This window comes from Phaethon lepturus, unplaced genomic scaffold (genome assembly GCF_000687285.1).
Source record: "Phaethon lepturus isolate BGI_N335 unplaced genomic scaffold, ASM68728v1 scaffold1723, whole genome shotgun sequence".
In the NCBI taxonomy this organism is placed as follows: domain Eukaryota; kingdom Metazoa; phylum Chordata; class Aves; order Phaethontiformes; family Phaethontidae; genus Phaethon; species Phaethon lepturus.
Genome location: NW_010529490.1, coordinates 18282 through 36640, shown reverse-complemented (window position 1 = coordinate 36640; position 18359 = coordinate 18282). Strand labels below are relative to the sequence as shown.

Below are 18359 nucleotides of genomic sequence, written 5' to 3'. Positions count from 1 at the left end.
CATTGTTAACACAAGGCATTTGCTTCAAAACCTAGGAGGGCAAAAGAAAGTTTTCATCAGCAAACCTGATGCCATGCAGAACTCGTATATCAGCATCTATGACGAATTTGTACCACTTTTAATAGTGTGGACTGCTATTCATTTATCTTTTTTAGCAAGCTAAACACATTTATTAAAGGAATATATGGGTATAACTTCTGGACTTTGTTGCTTCTTTTAATGATGTTTCTCTATGTGACAGTATACTTATGAATGGAATGAGATACCCTGATAGGGACCAGTGTTGACTAAAAGACACAGTAAGACCAAAACGAATTTTCTAGGCTGCCCTCCAGAGAACTCCGTAGTACCTGTTTTCAAGTTGAGCATTAAAGAAATGTTTTTCATACATTACTACCTTGAGTATTTCAGATCCATCCAACAGAATTTATACTCACGTAGTAATGGAAATTTGACATAATTGAGAAACTAGGATCCAAAAAACCAACGATCATTCCTGTCCTGCTCTCCAGGAAGAATGAGAACGGTACGACTCCTAAAGGCCAGCAAAACCTGGGGCCTTAATGGAGCTGTCTATGAGAAGAAAAGCAGGTGATAAACCTAGAAGACAGGACACCTCTTCCAGGTAAGGATGGTTCTGAGCACTGTCAACATGTGAACACAGACCACATTTAAAATGTCAAACAAAAGCCATGCTATATGGTCCACCAAGAACACAGAGTTTATAGTGAAATTTATTGTTCTGCTTCCTAATACAATAAGCTACAAGGTACATACAGTATAAAACGAGAACAGCCACAAAGCAAAAGTGATAAACATTCTGTGACAGTACAGTGGAGGTAACATCTGTCTAATCCTTCCACTTTATCCCACAAACAGCAGCTAAAACTACTGGCCCTCCCCCTCCCTCCCCTCCAAAAAATATTAAAAAGTAAACTGTCTCTCTCACTTAGGAGCAGTGGGATTTGTTGGGTTTTTTTGAGGGCACTGGTTACCTGCCAATATCTCAAGAAAACTGCTGAAACTAAAGTAACAAAGAAAAACTGTGAAGGTGGGAGTGACATGACCCATGCAAGATGCTTATGACACCTTGGTTCACTTCTCCTCAGAGGAAATGGCCTGTAAAGAAAGGAAAAGTTTGTTACACCAAGTAAAACAGCAATTAACGTGGTCAGAGTTAAGATGCAGTAAGCAAAATCCGAACTAGACAGCACTAGGTATATAGCTAAACTACTCTTAATGAAAACATAATGTTCCTGTTAATAAGGTTTGGAGATTAACAGCTCCTTTTATTCTTTTTTTGTTTGTTTTTTATCCTTTTATTTTTAGATGTATAGGAGGGTGCACATTGACATGGGCACAGCTGACACCTACTATACAAGGCTCCAAATCAAATAATCCTGTCTAGGAGAACTCTTAACAATGACATGAACTGCAACCTGAACTCTTAAAAAAACCTAAAAAACATCAAGGCTATAAACATGCAGGAAGATTGAATACTTACCTTAAAGGCACAAAATTCCATTTAACCTCTTTTTCATATATACTTGGTGCGGTTGAGGGCTCTCTCAGCAAGATGACCACTTTCATCTGTTATCTTCTCCCAATCTGTTTGTCCAACAACAAAACCAATGGCCCTTTTCCTGTCTGCATCTTTTTTTTCTTCTAGATCTGCCCACCGCACCTATGGAGAACATACTATCAGTAGGACAATCTCTTAAGAAATCCTGAGACAAGTCTAGGCTTTCCACTGCAGATAAAAAGTACAAGAATTCTAATTTGTACTCATTTTCATTCAAACAGGTAAGTATTAATTTGTTTTTCGATGGGTAAAGACGGAAACCACACCAGTTACATTATTTTTAATTGAATATCCCAGGTGTTTCATGAAGTAGAAGAAAGGTATAGATGATTAGCCTTCTCCTTTTCAATGCTATAACTCTGAGTGCTGAAGTGTAATTGTTACAATTATTACTCTGTTCAAAGCAATGCTTTCTGCAGGAAGAATTATCAAAGATTCATTTAGTGTCTTCATTTTCTTCAACGTGTCTTTCAATTGCACAATGGAAACTTCTAGAAGATGACTATGAAACTACAGGAAGACAGTGTTAAAGAGCAACTCGGCAATGAATGAGTGAATGAGGGACAGTCGTCTTCTCTATCTTCTGTGATACATTTCTATTTGAATCTTTCCACAATTTCTTTACACGAAATATGCACTTCTTCATGCATTTGTTATCTCCCATCTTTACAGCTGCAGCTATCTCCTCCGTGGCTCTTTGTGGTCATGCAGATCACTTGCATTCATCCTGTTCAAACATGTACTGTCACTCCCTCACCCACAAACCCAGACACCAATGGGAAGGGGTGCAACAAGGATGAGGGAGTGAAGGGGGTAATGATGAAGTACTACAGCACAGAAAGTCGGCTGGAACACACCTTTGCAGGACAAGAAAAAACAGTAAATGAAGGAGCTCTTCCTTGATATCCTAACTGATTATTCCCATTCAGGCTGATTTGTTGCCTGGGGACATATCCTTATCATCTTTCTGCCAGCATCTCCCTATTCCTCTCCCCCTGACATCCCTGCTGATAAGCAATGCCTGCTTTCTTCCACCATCACTTCCTCTGCCAATGCTTTAGTATCTCTTTTTCTCTTGTGCACACTGTCTAGTACTACCCATGTTTTCTATTTGGCATTACAGAACAAAACAAAGCCTAAACACTGACGGTTAACTCAAATTACTTTTAGTGGCAAAAGCTGATCTTTCTATATTGGAAGAAAAAGAAAAGAAAAAAGTATTGCCTCTTCCTATTACCTCTCTCTCATCTTCCTCTGATTTTTTTGTCCTGTTTTTCACAATGGTATTTGAAGATGTAGCATTTTGTGTTCAGAACAGAACTACATATGAAGTGGTTGAAACCAACTTCTACATCATCTCCCAAGCTTTATGCAAGGTATATGCAGGAGGTAACGTCTACAAGACCTAACAGATACAAAACCTACATAGCTGATACTTTCCTCGGCTGACTCTTTTTGAACACAAGAACAGTGTATTGTTTCTCTGCCTACTTATTACAAAACCTAACAATAAAATCATCTTGTCTTGGAATCTGCACTGTGTATTACACTATCTCATCACAAAACATACAGCATACGAAAAGGACTCTACAGGTTGCTCTGAAACAAGGTGCATCATCTCCCCCAGCAAGAAATGGGACCTGATTCCATTCTCAATCTCAAGAGCCATGCCATGCATGGTTAATCTTTATTATCTACAATTCCTCACTTTGTTATAATTAACCCGTTTACCTCTGGAAGACCCTACTCTCAAGAATATTTTCTCACAGATTCTAATGGAACAGAAAAATGAAAAATGAGTCAGTGAAATCGCCATATTCGTCAACACTGAATGACCTGATACAAACTCTTCCACAGAGACTGTTAAATGGTCATATACAGAAAGTCATTTGAAAATGTATTACCCTTTTCTTTCCAGGTTCAGAAGCACGTGTATCATAGTCATCTGGAAGCTGTAGATAATCTTCCATTCTGCTGGCAATTGCCTCCCAGTCACGCTTCCTTTTAGTGCCAGTCCGCAAACCATCCAGCTTGTCTGAGAACAAACACAGAGCCTCAAAGTTAAAGGAGAATTTTTTCCCATTATTCACATAAACAAGACGTGAGTGGAAAATTTTTCAAAAGAATGAGCAGCAGAACTTGTACATCCAGCTTGTCTTGACAGATGGAATGATGAGAGTTGAAATAAACTAGAGAAGACTCAACACCATTTTCATGTTTTATTGATCTTTCACATTAACTGTGCGGCAATAACAGTCTTGTTATTTGTATGAGGGAGAAAAGCTTCTGGATGTTCATACTATATGGAGTCTGTCCTTACAGATACAACAATATAGCCATCAACAGCTATAAATCACAGATCCACCTGTTCTGTATTTGAACACAATACTAAAGCTGTAGCATTTTCCCCAAATGTGAGGTTTAATACTGTGTCAAACACGGCATACACGCAGTATCAGGGAACAAGTGACGCTCATATAATTTAATGCATCAAAGACAAGTTTTTGAGATACTGTTTCTGCTAAACAAAAAGCTCCTTGGAAACCCTGATCCCTACCCCACCCCTTTTTCTCTCCCCACAAGGAAAACACACTCAAAAAATCCTCCAGGACCGGTGAAAAAAAGATATCTCGGAATCTTTTGTTTCATGGTGTAAAAGGTCAGTCATGAATATTTGAGCAGTACGTTTGTCCAACAGTCATAATTTTCTTCTTTTTCTTATTGAACCAATAAGGCATGAGGAGAAACATTCCATTCCTAGGTTCTAAAATTTTGTTCCTCTTTGGACACTTATTTTCAGTGACAAAACAACACCTTCTTGAAATTATGTGGCAAACTGCTTTTGGAAAGGAGATTAAGTATTCATTGTACGATTACAAACAACAAAGCGCGAAAATGAAAAACGGCTTTACAAGTCAAAGGAAATCCCACTACTTCTGTCAATGTATGCTACCATTTTGTAAGCCAACAATTAAGTATATGCAGAAGGAATACTAAGCTTGGCAGTTATATTCTCTAAACCATTCCCAGCGACGTCAGTAACATTGTTTCAGAACTCACTGATGTAATTAAATTCACCCAATAAAGGCCTCAGAACTAAACCAAATACAAGGCAGCATATTTTCTGGATAGCAGAAGAGGATGTTCAAAGGTATGTATTTAAAGAAGCTCAGTTCAGAGATGAGTTTTTTTACTTAATGTGGGAGAGGAAAGAGCAACAACGGAAATAATGTGAGGCAATGGTGATATGGACGTGCTAGTATCATTTAAATGCCATAAACTAATGAAGTAATTTCTCCCTCATACAACTCTAAAATTTTGAAAGACTCCAGCTTTGCCCCATTTCCCGGGAACAGATACAGAATTTCTTCTAAGAAAACATTTTAATCCCCCTCCGCCTTCTAGAAAAGCCAACATTTAAGAAAACTTTGCAGAATATTTGTGTCTGTTACATGGTATCTTGTTACATGATTCAGTTAAGGTTCTTCTTTTGCTTTAAGTCAAATCTGCCAAATTTGAAGCTCAATCTCCACAGAAAGACGATACTCCCTCTAGAAGACAAAATTGATTTATGCAATATTCCTCTGTTATTCCATCATATCACGTACTTGCACTATTCCTCAGTATTACTCTCAGATCAATCCGTGTAGATCATTCATAGCATAAGCGTTTCCAGAAAAAAATGACGTTGAAAAGGAAAGCAACAAACGTATCGAGGAGCATTTAGGAACATGAAGAACTGAAAATTCAGGAGCTCTCTGTTGGCAAGTATCTGTACACAGACATATTCCTGTTGGAAGGCAACATGCTACGATCCAAGTTCATCTCATTACCAACATGGAAGAAGGAGTTCAGTCTCCCACTCCCTGCTGCATGCAGCCCATTCGAATGTGTAACTCTCAAACATGAACAGAGGAGTTGAGGAGGCGTTCAGAGTATGAGGTTCCCCTCTGTCCCTTTTTGTTACTGCTACACAGAATTTATTTTAAAATGTTATCTCCTCCCATGTTTGAAGTTGGATTGCCTTTCCACAGGGATCTGCTTCCATCCATACTATTGCAGTTCAAGGTACACGTGCCATGCAGTAGACACAATCTACAGAAATGTCAAAAGCCTACCACAAAGCATCATTTCAGAATATTCTTTTCTGAAAATGAGACAAGGTGTCATTTTGTAACAATGGTGCTTATGAGTATTTATGGCAGATGATTATTTAGTGTTTAGCTATCAGACATCATTTTACCATTTCAGTTTTAAAAACAATGAAGCAGCAGCATTTCTGAAAATCCACAGAACTTAAAAACTCACCTTTAGAATTTTAATAATAAAACATCTGAAAGAAACTGACTTAATTTGCTCCTTCAAAAACTAATCAGATAAATTTTTTCCCCTTCTTATACAAAACCCACAAAGTTTTAAGTAAAATGTTATTTGCATTCTAGAGCAAATTTTACAATGGTATCAAAAATTCAGCTATGCCAGAACTTATTTCTCCTTTCCTGAAAGTTTGTAGAACTCACCACTAAGACACACTTTGAAACAGTATTGCGCTAAACCCTTTGAATGCAGTCAAATTTTTAAAATGTGAGTCAATTTCTGTCATTTTAAATATAAGAACCCATGTGCACTATGCACTGAGACTGACCAGCAATTAGACTTTAGAATAAAAATGTGGCTGTGCACTCACAACACATAAGGAAATGATATACCACACACATACTCAGAGGAATGCATCGCCGCTGCCAAAATCTAAACTAAAGCAAGAGCTCTGGGGCGTACAGTATGGTAATTATCACAAGTCAGTGTTGCAGCTAAAAGACCCAAACTTTTCAAATGTTTTCTGAGACTTATCACAACCAGTAAGATCTTATTGTGCTTTCCTGTAACCACATCTACTCAGAAAAAAAAACAAAAAAGCAAAACAAGATTTACAGTGTTGTTTCTGGATTCTGCACTTATATCACTTCTGCAAATGTGTTCCCTCTGGGATTAACGCAATAAACCTAATGGGCAGGCCAGCTCCCAGGAAAGAACTCAACTTTGGAATAACAAATGCATACCACAGTTTACATGCCTTTCAGGAAATAATTTTAATTGGTCACCTACAACAAAATGTTATTGTCAATTAAATATAATAATTCTTACTCACAGACTGCAAGTGCTTATAATGCATACCTTGAGCTAAAAGTTGTCTGCCCTTGCAGAGCAATTTTTCAAAGAAACAGCATTCATTACATAGGAATGCCTGCCTTTTTTTAAAATGTATATTCTGTCAGGATTTACTTTTAACCTATAGCTCTCTGTATTTATAAAAATGGATCTAGAGGGTAGTTATAAAAGTAAAATCATGAATACAGATTTAATAGAAAGTCCTTCTCAGCACCTGTATTTGTGTCTTGCAGCATGCTAACATCCAGCTTGTTAACAGAGTTTGATTGTTAAAGGATTATTGCAACAGCCTTGCAAGTAACTTCAGCATAGAATTGACTCTGCTGCTAGCTCCCCATTTTACATTTAAGTGGAGGCCATATAAAACCCCCTGTGTTTCATATTATGGAGTTTTCATATGGAAAGAAACACAACACAGTTCTTTATTTCTATTTGTTAGCAGTATTTGATCGTGAGAGAACTAAATTTTGAAAGTTATCTGTAAACTTCTGCTGCAGCCACAGGCTCCACATTGCTAGAAAATACATAGAAAACTTAAATGTTTTTAGAACATACTTTGGACTCCTGTGATATTTGTAAAACGCACGGGATGACTTAAGGTTCACCGTATGCAGCACAACACATCTGTTCCTACTACTCAGTATTTAAAGACGAGTCTATGTTATTTGGAATACAACACAGTGTATCAGAGCATTCTTCAATAATGCAGTTTTCCAGTACTACGATTTTGTACATAATTGGGAAGAAAAAATCATTATAAACTTAAGAAATAATCTTAAGATATTAAAACAATCAACTCTTATAACAAAAATGCAGAACAATCCTGAATTAATTCTGTCTAATTGCTTATCTGTTTGATATGCTGGCATCGAGTACAAGGCTCCTCCAGTTGTACTGCAGGTTGCACAACATCAATATATTCCCCAAACATTTGAATGACTTAAAAGAGAGCACAGCAGCAGAAGAGATGGTGCAGCTAAGCAGTTAACAGCAAAAGACAAAAGGTTGCTTTATGTAAGCCAGAACTTCTAATGCTATTTCTATGGTGCAACTGTGATTTTGGTTATTGGAAAGTAATGATACGCAGGGCTGTACCACACATGCAGAAGCAAACCTCAAAATGTTAAAACATGCTATGTCCCATTCAGATATTTGTTACTTCTCATAGACGTGACAGAAAATAGCAGTTTAATGCAGACTGTGTTGATACAATCTTCACTTAAAACCATTACTGTTCAGTAAAATTGAGCAAACAAAAAAGCCCTGATCATAATGACTAGAAGCCCCTTTCCATGTGTACACCTTCCACCACAGCCGTGGTGCATGCATTTCAGCCTCAAAGTTGCTTTTGACTTTGACAGAATCCTAGTATTAGCACTTAAGTCTAATGCAACCAGCAGCACTGATCAGAACAAAAAGTGCAGCAGAAATAGTGCCTTTGTGCCCTTGGAAAGTCCATCTTGCATCCTACTAAGAAGGATTCTAGTACTCTCCTGGAACTGAAAAGCATAACGAACTTTAACTTTTCAATACCTAAGTTGTTGAAAAGATACACCAAGGCCTAATCATTCAGAACCAACTTCAAAGTATGGCACTACTTTGTCCTCACACATGTCAATTTTGGAGAGGAAGAAACATCTTCGATACAGTTAGCTACTTGGCATGTCTCCAAGAAAGTAAGAAGTTACTGATGACACTTTGGCTTGAAAAAAAGGTATGCAGTATGAACAAGAATGCAGTGCAATGCAAGTTAACTTTTTGCTTTTTATAATAAGGAAGAGATGAATAAAGAATAGAAATACTGCTTTTTTAAGATTTTAAGACAAAGTACTTTCCTTGAACAGATGGAAGAATAATAATGACTATATAAAACAGCGATGGTTAGAAAGTCATAATTCCCTTGCATCTGGCAGAAGACAAGTTCCTTTTCTGTACAGATGCTTTTGCAGTTTCAGACATGTGTATGAGATCAATACATTTATTTGTCTTTGGTAAGAAGGCACAGTAAAAATGAAAATTCATGTTTTGCAAACATCGTCAGATACCAACTATAAGAAACAGGAAAAAATAAATACCCACCTAGCTTTGCCTCAGAAGTGTCCATCTCCCATTTGCTTTTCGGAATGTAACCCTAAATCATACACAGAGAGAAGCTCGGAGGATTAGAGAGAGACACACATGCATATCACTTTCCAACTGGAAACAGCATTATAATGGAAGCTTAAGATATTTCTTTTTGTAAGGCACAATTCTTGTTATCAGAGGAAGGAGACAATTTACTCAGTATTTCAGAACTTCTGCATTCACTTCCCATTCAGTGATTTTAGCATCCCTTGCAAACCATTACAAGAGTGCTGTCCTCTGCAAACACAGAGCTCCAGAATGAGTCCAACAGACAGCAATGGCGCTGTGTGCACAGTTACTATATTATATTATCCCAGGTGGCAAACTTACTGCAACACAACTTATCAGGCATAAAGAATATTCAAAGCTTTACAAATACAAATGAAAAAGTTACCATAGTCATAAGCTTTTAAGAATGTATTCCCAGATTTACTACATACAAGCTTCACTTAATAATCCTTTCGAAGGGACGTACTAAGTTCTTGTATAAGTGGTTAGTCCACAACTACACAAATTTTTTTTAGTATTTGCTGAATCACTAACATTTAAGTATTATTTTTCATTTTAAAATAACCCTTAGTTCAATGATTCTTTTAAAACACTTTTTTCCTACAAATAATGCCATCATACGTTTTACATATAATGATCTTTAGCCAGTTTATTCCTTGTAAATGAGCATAATGATATTAAATTTGCCAAAAAGGTACTTATTTTATATATCTTCTTGTTACCTTTTCATTTCATACTCTTGCACAAGTAAATCCTTACTAAGTAACTCCTCATTTCATAACTCATTTCAGCTTTTCAGATTTGGTATAAAACTACTTAAGTTTCTCTGCAATCACATAAAAAGCTCAATGTAGTGAAATGGAACCTCTGTGAGAATTTAATTATTTTAAGAATGAGTTTTAATAGAGAGGGAAAAGAACTACTCTAGAAGATTTCAACAAGAAAACAAATAATCCACAGACCAGTTTTATTACATTAGTTTCTTTTCTGATCTATTTATAGGTTGCCTCCACTGTGGTAAACATATACATGTATTTGTTAGTGCTAACAGTTACTAAATCAGAGCGTACTACTCCAGAGAGCTACACTGCTTTTGATTATGTTCAGCATTGCTCTTCCAAAATCCTTGAAAGACCTTTTTTTCTATCAAGCATGTACCAGTGACTTGAGGTTATCAGATCTCTGTATTTTATTGGTTTTAATCAAGTCTGTAATGAATACAAACTAAGTTTGTGCTGCAGTATTTCCTTGTAACAAATAAATTTCATGTATATATGTATAGTTATACTTTTAAACCAAGTTGCACATTAAAATTTGCTCAGAAAGTTTTCACCATAGCTAGAAGCCTGTATTGAACAAAGTGGTGTGTGATACACTGGTGAGAACACTAAGTTAAATGCATTGATAATTCATACCATCAAGCACAGAAAAGCAAGAATTGTCCGAGTGCTACAAACAACCCTATGGGAGTTGATAATAGCAACAAAAGAGTGACTTTGATGGTGTGAAATAGCCTATTGTGTGCTGAATCTGTACAATAGCCCAGTCCTCAGATACGATAAGAAAAAGATTCAGACTTCATCCTTTGGTACAAGACAGTTGAATATTTGAAGGACATCTGCCAGATGGCAGGAGCTTCAGACCTCTCTTTTTCCACAGGATTAAATGCAGCAAAATGAATTGAAGAACCCTTACCAACTGCTCTCAAGAAGGCAACAGATACCAAATAGAGTGTACTGTTCCACCTTTCTGTCTGACAAACCTCTCTCTGAGATTAGCCATGTCACTGAATAGCAGAGATTACATACAGCAGATAATTCTTTGCTATTTTTCATCTCTTGTGAATCTGAATAAAAAACATTCTTATATGTAGATTATTTTTAATTATTAATAATTTGCATAGTTTTCACCACCAAGCTTTCTCCTTGTCTCACAAAGAAAAGGCCTATTGTTACATATGCTGTACATTAGGACACCCCCCCAGAACCCATAAACACACACGTACACACACACTTATGCACAGATGTCTCAAAAGCTGAAGACAACTTTCTCTTCTAGATACAGCTCATTTCCAAGAAATGAAACTAGCAGCCATATTCTTGTAAACATGGATGCATCTTTGAAATCTTCTAACCACACCTTATGCAGTCTCATACTTTGTGCCAAAGAATAATTTAGTAAAGAGAATAAATGAGTCATATTGCAAAAACCAGATGTTTATTAAAATCCACTCTTCCTAAGCTTAACTTTTTTAATCCCGTATTTCAACTGCTTTCTAAACTGCCACTGCTGAGGAATAGTAAATTTCCATCAAGAAAAAGAACTTTGCTCGTCTCAGACATTTTTGGTTACTTCCTGTTTATTGGAGCTTAACTGCTTGGTTGTGGGAACCAGGGTTTGACACATTCAACTCATCAAGCACTGAGCAGCTGCAGCTCCAACACGTACCAAGAAGTTACATTAGGAAGCCTTCCGTAGCCTTTTAAATACATACCTAAAAAACACCAGCCCTCAGAGCAATTCTCTAACCTTCATTTATCCAAGAGACCTAATCCCTCATCTTGGAAATACCTACTGACAAAGTCAGCGAGCCTTGCAGAGAAAGCATTCTTCTTCATAACTGTTGTCATATACTGCGACAGTTGAGAAGAGTTCTTTAGACACGTGAAAAGAAATACGCTAAATTAATCTTTGCCCATTCTTCCCATCTCTCCACTTAGTGTAATTCTTAGATAATCTGTAAGACAGTGCTATAGTGTACTGCAACTTGTAAGTGTCTCTAAAAGGCATGTTTCCATGCTCCACTGATAATGCCGTTTGTGGCATATATTCACAGATTCTTCAAAAAATTCAGTTGGAAATAACATGATTTAACATTAAACTTCTAGAAATGTTTAAGGAACAAACAACTAGAGATGTGTGTATTAAGATCACACTGCTAAGAATGGCAATGGGTTGGCATTTATAAGACTGAGATTCTCCCTCAGACACATTAACAAACATTTTGTTAGAGATGGCTGATGTGTCTCCTACCAGTTCACTTTCTTCCTCCTCTGCTGTATCCTTCTTGACTTCTTCTTTCTGGTCTTCAATATTTGCATCAAAATCCTCCATCTCCACCTGCCCCAAAGAACAAGCACAGACGTACAAGGCACCGCTTGACTTTGAAGTACTATCTTTTTAGCAGAAGATTCCAAGTTCAAATAGAAAAGGAAAGAAAGGACTCATCTTGGAAAGTACGATATATGAATACTGGCTCCATTTCGCCTTCCCTCCGAAGCAGGTTCCCTTCTAGCTACAGAGTGACAAACTGTGTTGGAAAGTAGCAACCGTTTATTCTCTTCCTTCACATACATTCTTTGTGCTACCGCTATCTGTAACAGTAAGATACTACTCTTGCTTCCCACACAATCACATTTCAAAACTTGAAATCTCAGAAAAAGATCTTAAACTTGCCATTTACACATCACTGGAATGGTGCTCTCTGCACAGAACATTCCCATCAAGGCTTCATCTTTTATATATTTAAATACCACAGTGAAGAATAATAACCACAGGTATTAACATAATAAAGAAAATGGATGCTTAAGACACACATCTAACCCTGCCCATCAAATGGAATACTTTCTGGGGTCCCCATCTCTAATGGGCATTCATGTGCATACTGTGGAATACCTAAAACTCTCCAACAGGATGTACAATCCTTCATTAGTAAAACCTTGATGGACACACAGTAAATCCCAAATCTGCCCTTCTCTGAGTCTACTTGAGAGCTGAGCCTTTCACTGTCCTCTTAAGGATTACTATTTTCCAATACAAAGAATTTTGAGATTCAAAAGTAACCTGCTGACAAACTGCAAAGAGTAAAGTTTCTTCCTACTTCAGCAGTTCACCAGTTTCTATGGCCATGGCAAGAGCTGTTCTGATAGCAACGTGCAGCTATGGTACATTCACAATTAACACACTAATTTATTCCCAGAGCTCCTGAAACATCTGCCAAAAGAATGCAGCAATACAGAAAGCTGACACACCAAAGATGCCATGGCAAACTGCAAACGGAATTAAAAGGTAGCATACATTTACAGCAAGTGTAATCTTCTGCCACATGTTATTTATTTCTTCATTCTCTGCCACAGGTCTGTATTTCTCAAAACAGGGACTGAGAGGAATTCAAATTCGTTTATTTATTTATTTAATCAAACTACTTCCTCAAATTATGATCCAATTAATCCAGTAACCTCAAAAAGTGCTGAGTTTCATCTGAGAGCGCAAAAATCCTCTTTAATTGGTACTCAGCTGCTAAGAGCAAAGTGGCTTCTACTCTTGCTCAAAGCTGTGTAATTCAGGGCTCTGAATGGGCGATAAAAAGTAACATGTACCTTCATGCTTGGGTAGAATGATAACAATAATGGAATACAGTTGTCTGACACAGCGATTCTGGCTTTCTACAGTGCCAAGTATAACTCCCCTACTGTGATCACACCTTTCCCTGCTTTGTATTTGCAGTATAGTCACATTTACATAATTTGTAATTTTAACAAGCACAGAGATTCTCACCTCTTCAATAGCAGCATCCTGCAACAGAGAACGAATGTCCAGGCGCATCATGTGACGTGGTGCTGCCTCCCAGTGATCAGACATCTAACAAAAAACAGAAATGAAGCACCTCTAAAAATGTAAAAGAGTCAATGGAAAATTTAGTTTCTGATCACTAACAACATGGATCTGTACTTAAGTAATTTCAATCAATCCCATGAAATAACTACCAGCTCTTCCTAGAGGAAAAGTGTAAGCATTATGTAGTCTACAAGAAGTCAATAGTTTTCCAACGACAGCAGGCCTGAAAGCACAATGAAACCTATCATTAATCCTAGGACTCCAGATGTATACAGTTACCCTGCTGATTTCCTTCAGCTTGCGTCCATGAATATTCCTCTTGGAACACGTCTGGTTATCTGCACTCATTTCAGCTAAATACACCTAGAAAGAGAAAGACAATATTAAATATTGTACATCAATTTTCAGAGCTCTTTTTTCTACCTGGTGATACACTCTGCAGTTCTACATTCTAAGAAAGGTAAATCTGTAAGATTTACGGAAGAATTTTCTTTACGCAGATTGCAGTGTATTTCCTGAATGTGTGAGGGACTTTGCATCCAAAAGTTTAGAAATACCAGCATAGAGGTGCTAGCAAGTTCAAATGCTTTTTAGGCTCTATTACCTCAAAACCCTTGGTTTTTGCAGCACTCCAAAACTGTTCAAAATGTCGCACTCTATCATTGATAGCATCAAGGATAATGAAGGGGAAGAAGCCATCATCCAAGGTCTTTTTGAAAGTTTTAAACATGCTGGTACGATAGGTCTCTTCCATATCAGCTTCATATTCATACTCCATCACCTTTATCAAGGACAAAAGCATTTAAGAAAGAGGACACCTATTAAATTGCTAATGTTCAACTGCTGAATGTCATGACCACAAAGTACACAGGTATGAGAAAAACATCTTCCAGGTCAACTTCCAAGAATTTGCCCATTCTGCCCTTAAGTTATATTGATTTGTTTTGAAAAACAGCCCACAGATCTGTACACTCTTCCAATGCCACAGACTGAAATTCTGATTGCCACTGTGCTGTTCCAGAATGTCTTTTTTTCTTTGTCAAGATAAGCAACTGAATTAAAAGTACCTTCTTTTTCACTTTTTTCCCTGTATCTGGGTCTCTTTCTTCTTTTTCCACTTCAGTGATAAAATAGTCATCCAGGCTGAGCACTCTTGGTGCAGGTCCTCCACACTCTACTTCCTTATCCTGAGAAGAAAGCAGAAAGAACATACATACTCTTGCTGTAAAAATCTCATTCTGCTACAGAGGATCTTCAAAACACTTCTGGCAAACAGCAGTTCCCTGCTCTATATTCAATACAAGAAGAGAGCAGTATCCCTCATGCTTGCTAATAGTGGAGGGAGTTCACATGCCATATGAAGACATGGAACATGAAATACGAACAGGCTGAAATTCCAGACAAACAGAAAGAAAACAGCAGAGGAAGTGCACGTAAAAGACAAGCAGCACTATACAGTGAGCAGCTGGTTACATACCCTGATGAGTTTTGCTACATGTGTCTTTCCACTGCCAGGCAACCCTCTCATTATGATTACAATCTGAAACAAAGATCATGTAAGAAGACAGGATACTGTATTACATTTAGAACCTCTTTTGCAAAAATTTTCTTCTAGAAAATTATGTGCTCTGGGCTCACATATTTGCATATCATCAAGCAAAGCCAGTATCATGCCTCACTGCCTGTTTTACAACCCCAGTTGTGAGGAATGGTAGTAGTTCCACAGAATAAGAATATATGATGTTAATAATCTCAGCAGCTTATACTGCGTAAGATGTTAATAGATCTGGTTCAGGTAAAATTAATGGAATGAAACTTGTCTAAATGTTTTATAGCCTGAATCTTGTTCTTTCTTATTTTATATGGGGCATTGCCAAATCTCTGACTTGACATAAAGCCAAGTCTTTCCTCTGATACATCAAAAACCCAAGTGAAGATCTCAGAAGAATCTAAAATACATAAACATTACCACTAATAGGAATTTCATCTTAGCATTCCAAGGAAGTTTAAATCTCCTGTGGACTCCTAATAGCTATGCTACAATGCCCTAGGCATTTGCAAAGGAACCAAGATAATTTCCAGAGCTTCCTCAAATGTAGGTTTGTTCCCAACATACTACACTCATGAGCACTTTATCTGCAGACGGGTCTTGTAGAAACCGACTGTTGCTTTCAGAATGCATACTCACCCTCTCCGGCCTGCTATCTCGTCCTGGTGGCTTCAAAATATCATCTACATTTTTAGATTCTGGCTTCCTTTCCACTCGTGGAGCAGGTGGTGGCTGACGGGGCATTGATGGAGCAGAAATAGGAATCCTTTCCTCAGGGTAATTTCTACGATCACCTTCAAATTCCAGTGTTTGGACAGAAGAATTTTCTTAGTTCAGTAAAATAAAAAAATGAAGATGTTCATACCCAGCTGAGCTGATTTAAACAGACCTTCATTATTTTAGGATAAATTCACAGATTTGTCCCCAAAATAATTCAAATTTCTAATCTTGAATCTATTGCAATCAAAGACATTTTTTAGCAGAGTATATAACTGTTGCATTCCCGATCTCGTCACCACTGAGAAACAAAACTACATGACACTGCTCAAATAAATCTTTCTGAATTATGTATTCTGAACAAAGAAACACTGCAGATGAATTCATCTTCTCCTAACTAATCTTCACCTCTGTGAGCCCATTATTTTTCATAATATTCTAGCATGGCTTCAAAATTGAGGAACTGTACCTCCAAACATGGTAGGCCCATGATCATATGCTGGACGATCTGTCTTTCGTTCATATGGTGGTCTTTCAAAACCACCCCGTCTAGAGGAGGGATGGTCTTTCTTGTCACGGTAAGACTGAGTCCTTGAAGGTGTAGTAGGAAGAATCCTGCCAAAACAGTATTTTGCGTATTTCTAGAATTTCTACTACAGATTCCAGAGAGAGATGAACATGTACCTCACAGGCAGAATGGACAGCCTGATACTCAATACAACCTGAATTGTATTGATTTCAATAGTGTTCTGACACCACGTACCTATCATCTCGGGGATGCCGGTCTTTTTCAAATCTCTCTCGTTCATAGTCCACAGAACCACGGTCTCTGTGCAATTCCCGCTCTCTCTTGAAATCCCGATGATCTGTGTTGGAATTACCTTGACGCTCAAAATACGGCTCACGATCTCTTTCTCTGTTGTAACGACCTGGGTGCTCTGAAAAGAGAAACCCATAGAAATCCAAACTACTAAAACATACTCTGAATTTTTTATTATCTTTGAAAGAAAAGCAACAAACAAGAGTGCAAGAAAAGTTAAAAGAAACATATGATGTGAGGGCTAGAATGGACTTAATCTCTTTTCCAAACTGTAACAGACAATCACATCATGCAATCCTACTTAAAGTGACAAAACTGAGTTTTTAAAGTGGCTAGGTTATTGACTGCATTACTCCTCTTGACCATATAAACTGTTATTCTTATGGGCCTCTAAAGAAAATAAAGTGGTTCTAGCTTAAACAAGAATTACTTAGTTTAAAATACACTTTTAGTGCCTTTTTATAAGAGCTTACTAACTGTCTGAGAGATAGCCAAGCACTCCCTACCTTTTTGAAATGTTTGCCTCTCTGGTAGAGGTTCCGGACGCAGGGTTACCCTCTCCCCATATGGAATCTGTTCCACTTTACTGGTGGTTATATCTGGTTAAAAATAATAAAAAAATAATTAAGGTTTTACAATACCCCTCTTCCATTTTCTTTCCTCTGTCATTGAAAGCAATCAGTCAATGGCATTAAAAGTGACTGGAGTAACTTATCAAAATTTCTTTCAATAGGTAATGCAAAAAGAGCTATACATAAATACACAACACCTTGGTTTTGGCATTGAAGAAAACATTAAACTCAAGGCTGGAGGTTACAGACTCCTTAAAACTGCATTGCATAGTATTAGATCACAATGTGTACAGCCTACAGGTCAGCTGCAGAACACCTATGGCATGCTTTGCATGGCACCCTCATTTAGAAAGAAGCTAGGAGTACTAATTAGCTCTCCATTACAGTTCAAACATATACACTGTAATACCAACCTCGCCCGTGGCCATAATCCACAGTTTGCTGAATTACAGGTGCTTTAGGAACTGGTGGAATAACTGGAGGAAGGGACACTGGTACAGCTGATGGAACAGAGGTGTGAACGGCAGGTACTTTCACAGGCGAGGAGACTGGTGGAGGCATCATTGACTCCTGTTTACACAACTCGTACTCCATATTTGCTCCTTTATCCTCATTTGTGTCCCAGAGTCCGTGGAAAGAATCCTCATCCCAGCGTTCCTGTTCCACAGTAGAAGGTGATGGTTTTAAAGATTGACCATGACTTGGGGTTGTAGTTGGAGTAGAAACTGGAGCATGTGGCCTTGTCATAGGTGTAGCAGGCCTTGTCAGTGGGGCACTTGGTCTTGTCACAGGGGTGGGCTGTCTGAACAACACGGGAGGCTTTATAATAACAGCAGGAGAAGGTTTAATAGCCTGGGCTTCTACTGGTGCCTCTGAAGATAGCTGAGAAGAGACCTAGATGCAGAAAGCACTTTTAATGTAGATCTGTAAACTAACCTTCTCTCATCCTCTGTAAGTCAGTAAGCACAATGGCAATCTGTAATCAAACCATAAGCATTTTCTAGTACCTCCATCAAGTTGCTACAGGTAGGAGGACAATATTTCAAGAACTGGTGGTCTGAACTAATTTGGTGTTTGTTCACTATGTGAAGGCTTAAATATTATTTATTTTCTCCTTCAGAATAACCTTACCAATTTAAGCTCCAGTAGGCCTATCTCAGTTCAAAAGTGTCTATGGTTTTATTCCCAAAGATTCCTGCT

General features: G+C 37.7%; 1 protein-coding gene across 1 annotated transcript in view; it reads right to left on the bottom strand.

Moving 5' to 3' along the window:
* Positions 1 to 718: 718 nt before the first annotated feature.
* YLPM1 (YLP motif containing 1) overlaps positions 719 to 18359 on the bottom strand; it is a gene marked incomplete at its 5' end in the record, with an annotated part of 35840 nt that continues 18199 nt past the window's right edge. The window contains 15 exons of the mRNA XM_010283941.1: positions 719 to 1119; positions 1505 to 1684; positions 3487 to 3617; positions 8831 to 8882; positions 11918 to 12004; positions 13442 to 13525; positions 13781 to 13864; positions 14106 to 14282; positions 14569 to 14688; positions 14979 to 15041; positions 15690 to 15844; positions 16237 to 16358; positions 16531 to 16705; positions 17094 to 17186; positions 17573 to 17978. Of these exons, the coding sequence (XP_010282243.1) occupies positions 1538 to 1684; positions 3487 to 3617; positions 8831 to 8882; positions 11918 to 12004; positions 13442 to 13525; positions 13781 to 13864; positions 14106 to 14282; positions 14569 to 14688; positions 14979 to 15041; positions 15690 to 15844; positions 16237 to 16358; positions 16531 to 16705; positions 17094 to 17186; positions 17573 to 17978 (1896 nt within the window). The remainder of the gene's footprint in view (positions 1120 to 1504; positions 1685 to 3486; positions 3618 to 8830; positions 8883 to 11917; positions 12005 to 13441; positions 13526 to 13780; positions 13865 to 14105; positions 14283 to 14568; positions 14689 to 14978; positions 15042 to 15689; positions 15845 to 16236; positions 16359 to 16530; positions 16706 to 17093; positions 17187 to 17572; positions 17979 to 18359) is intronic.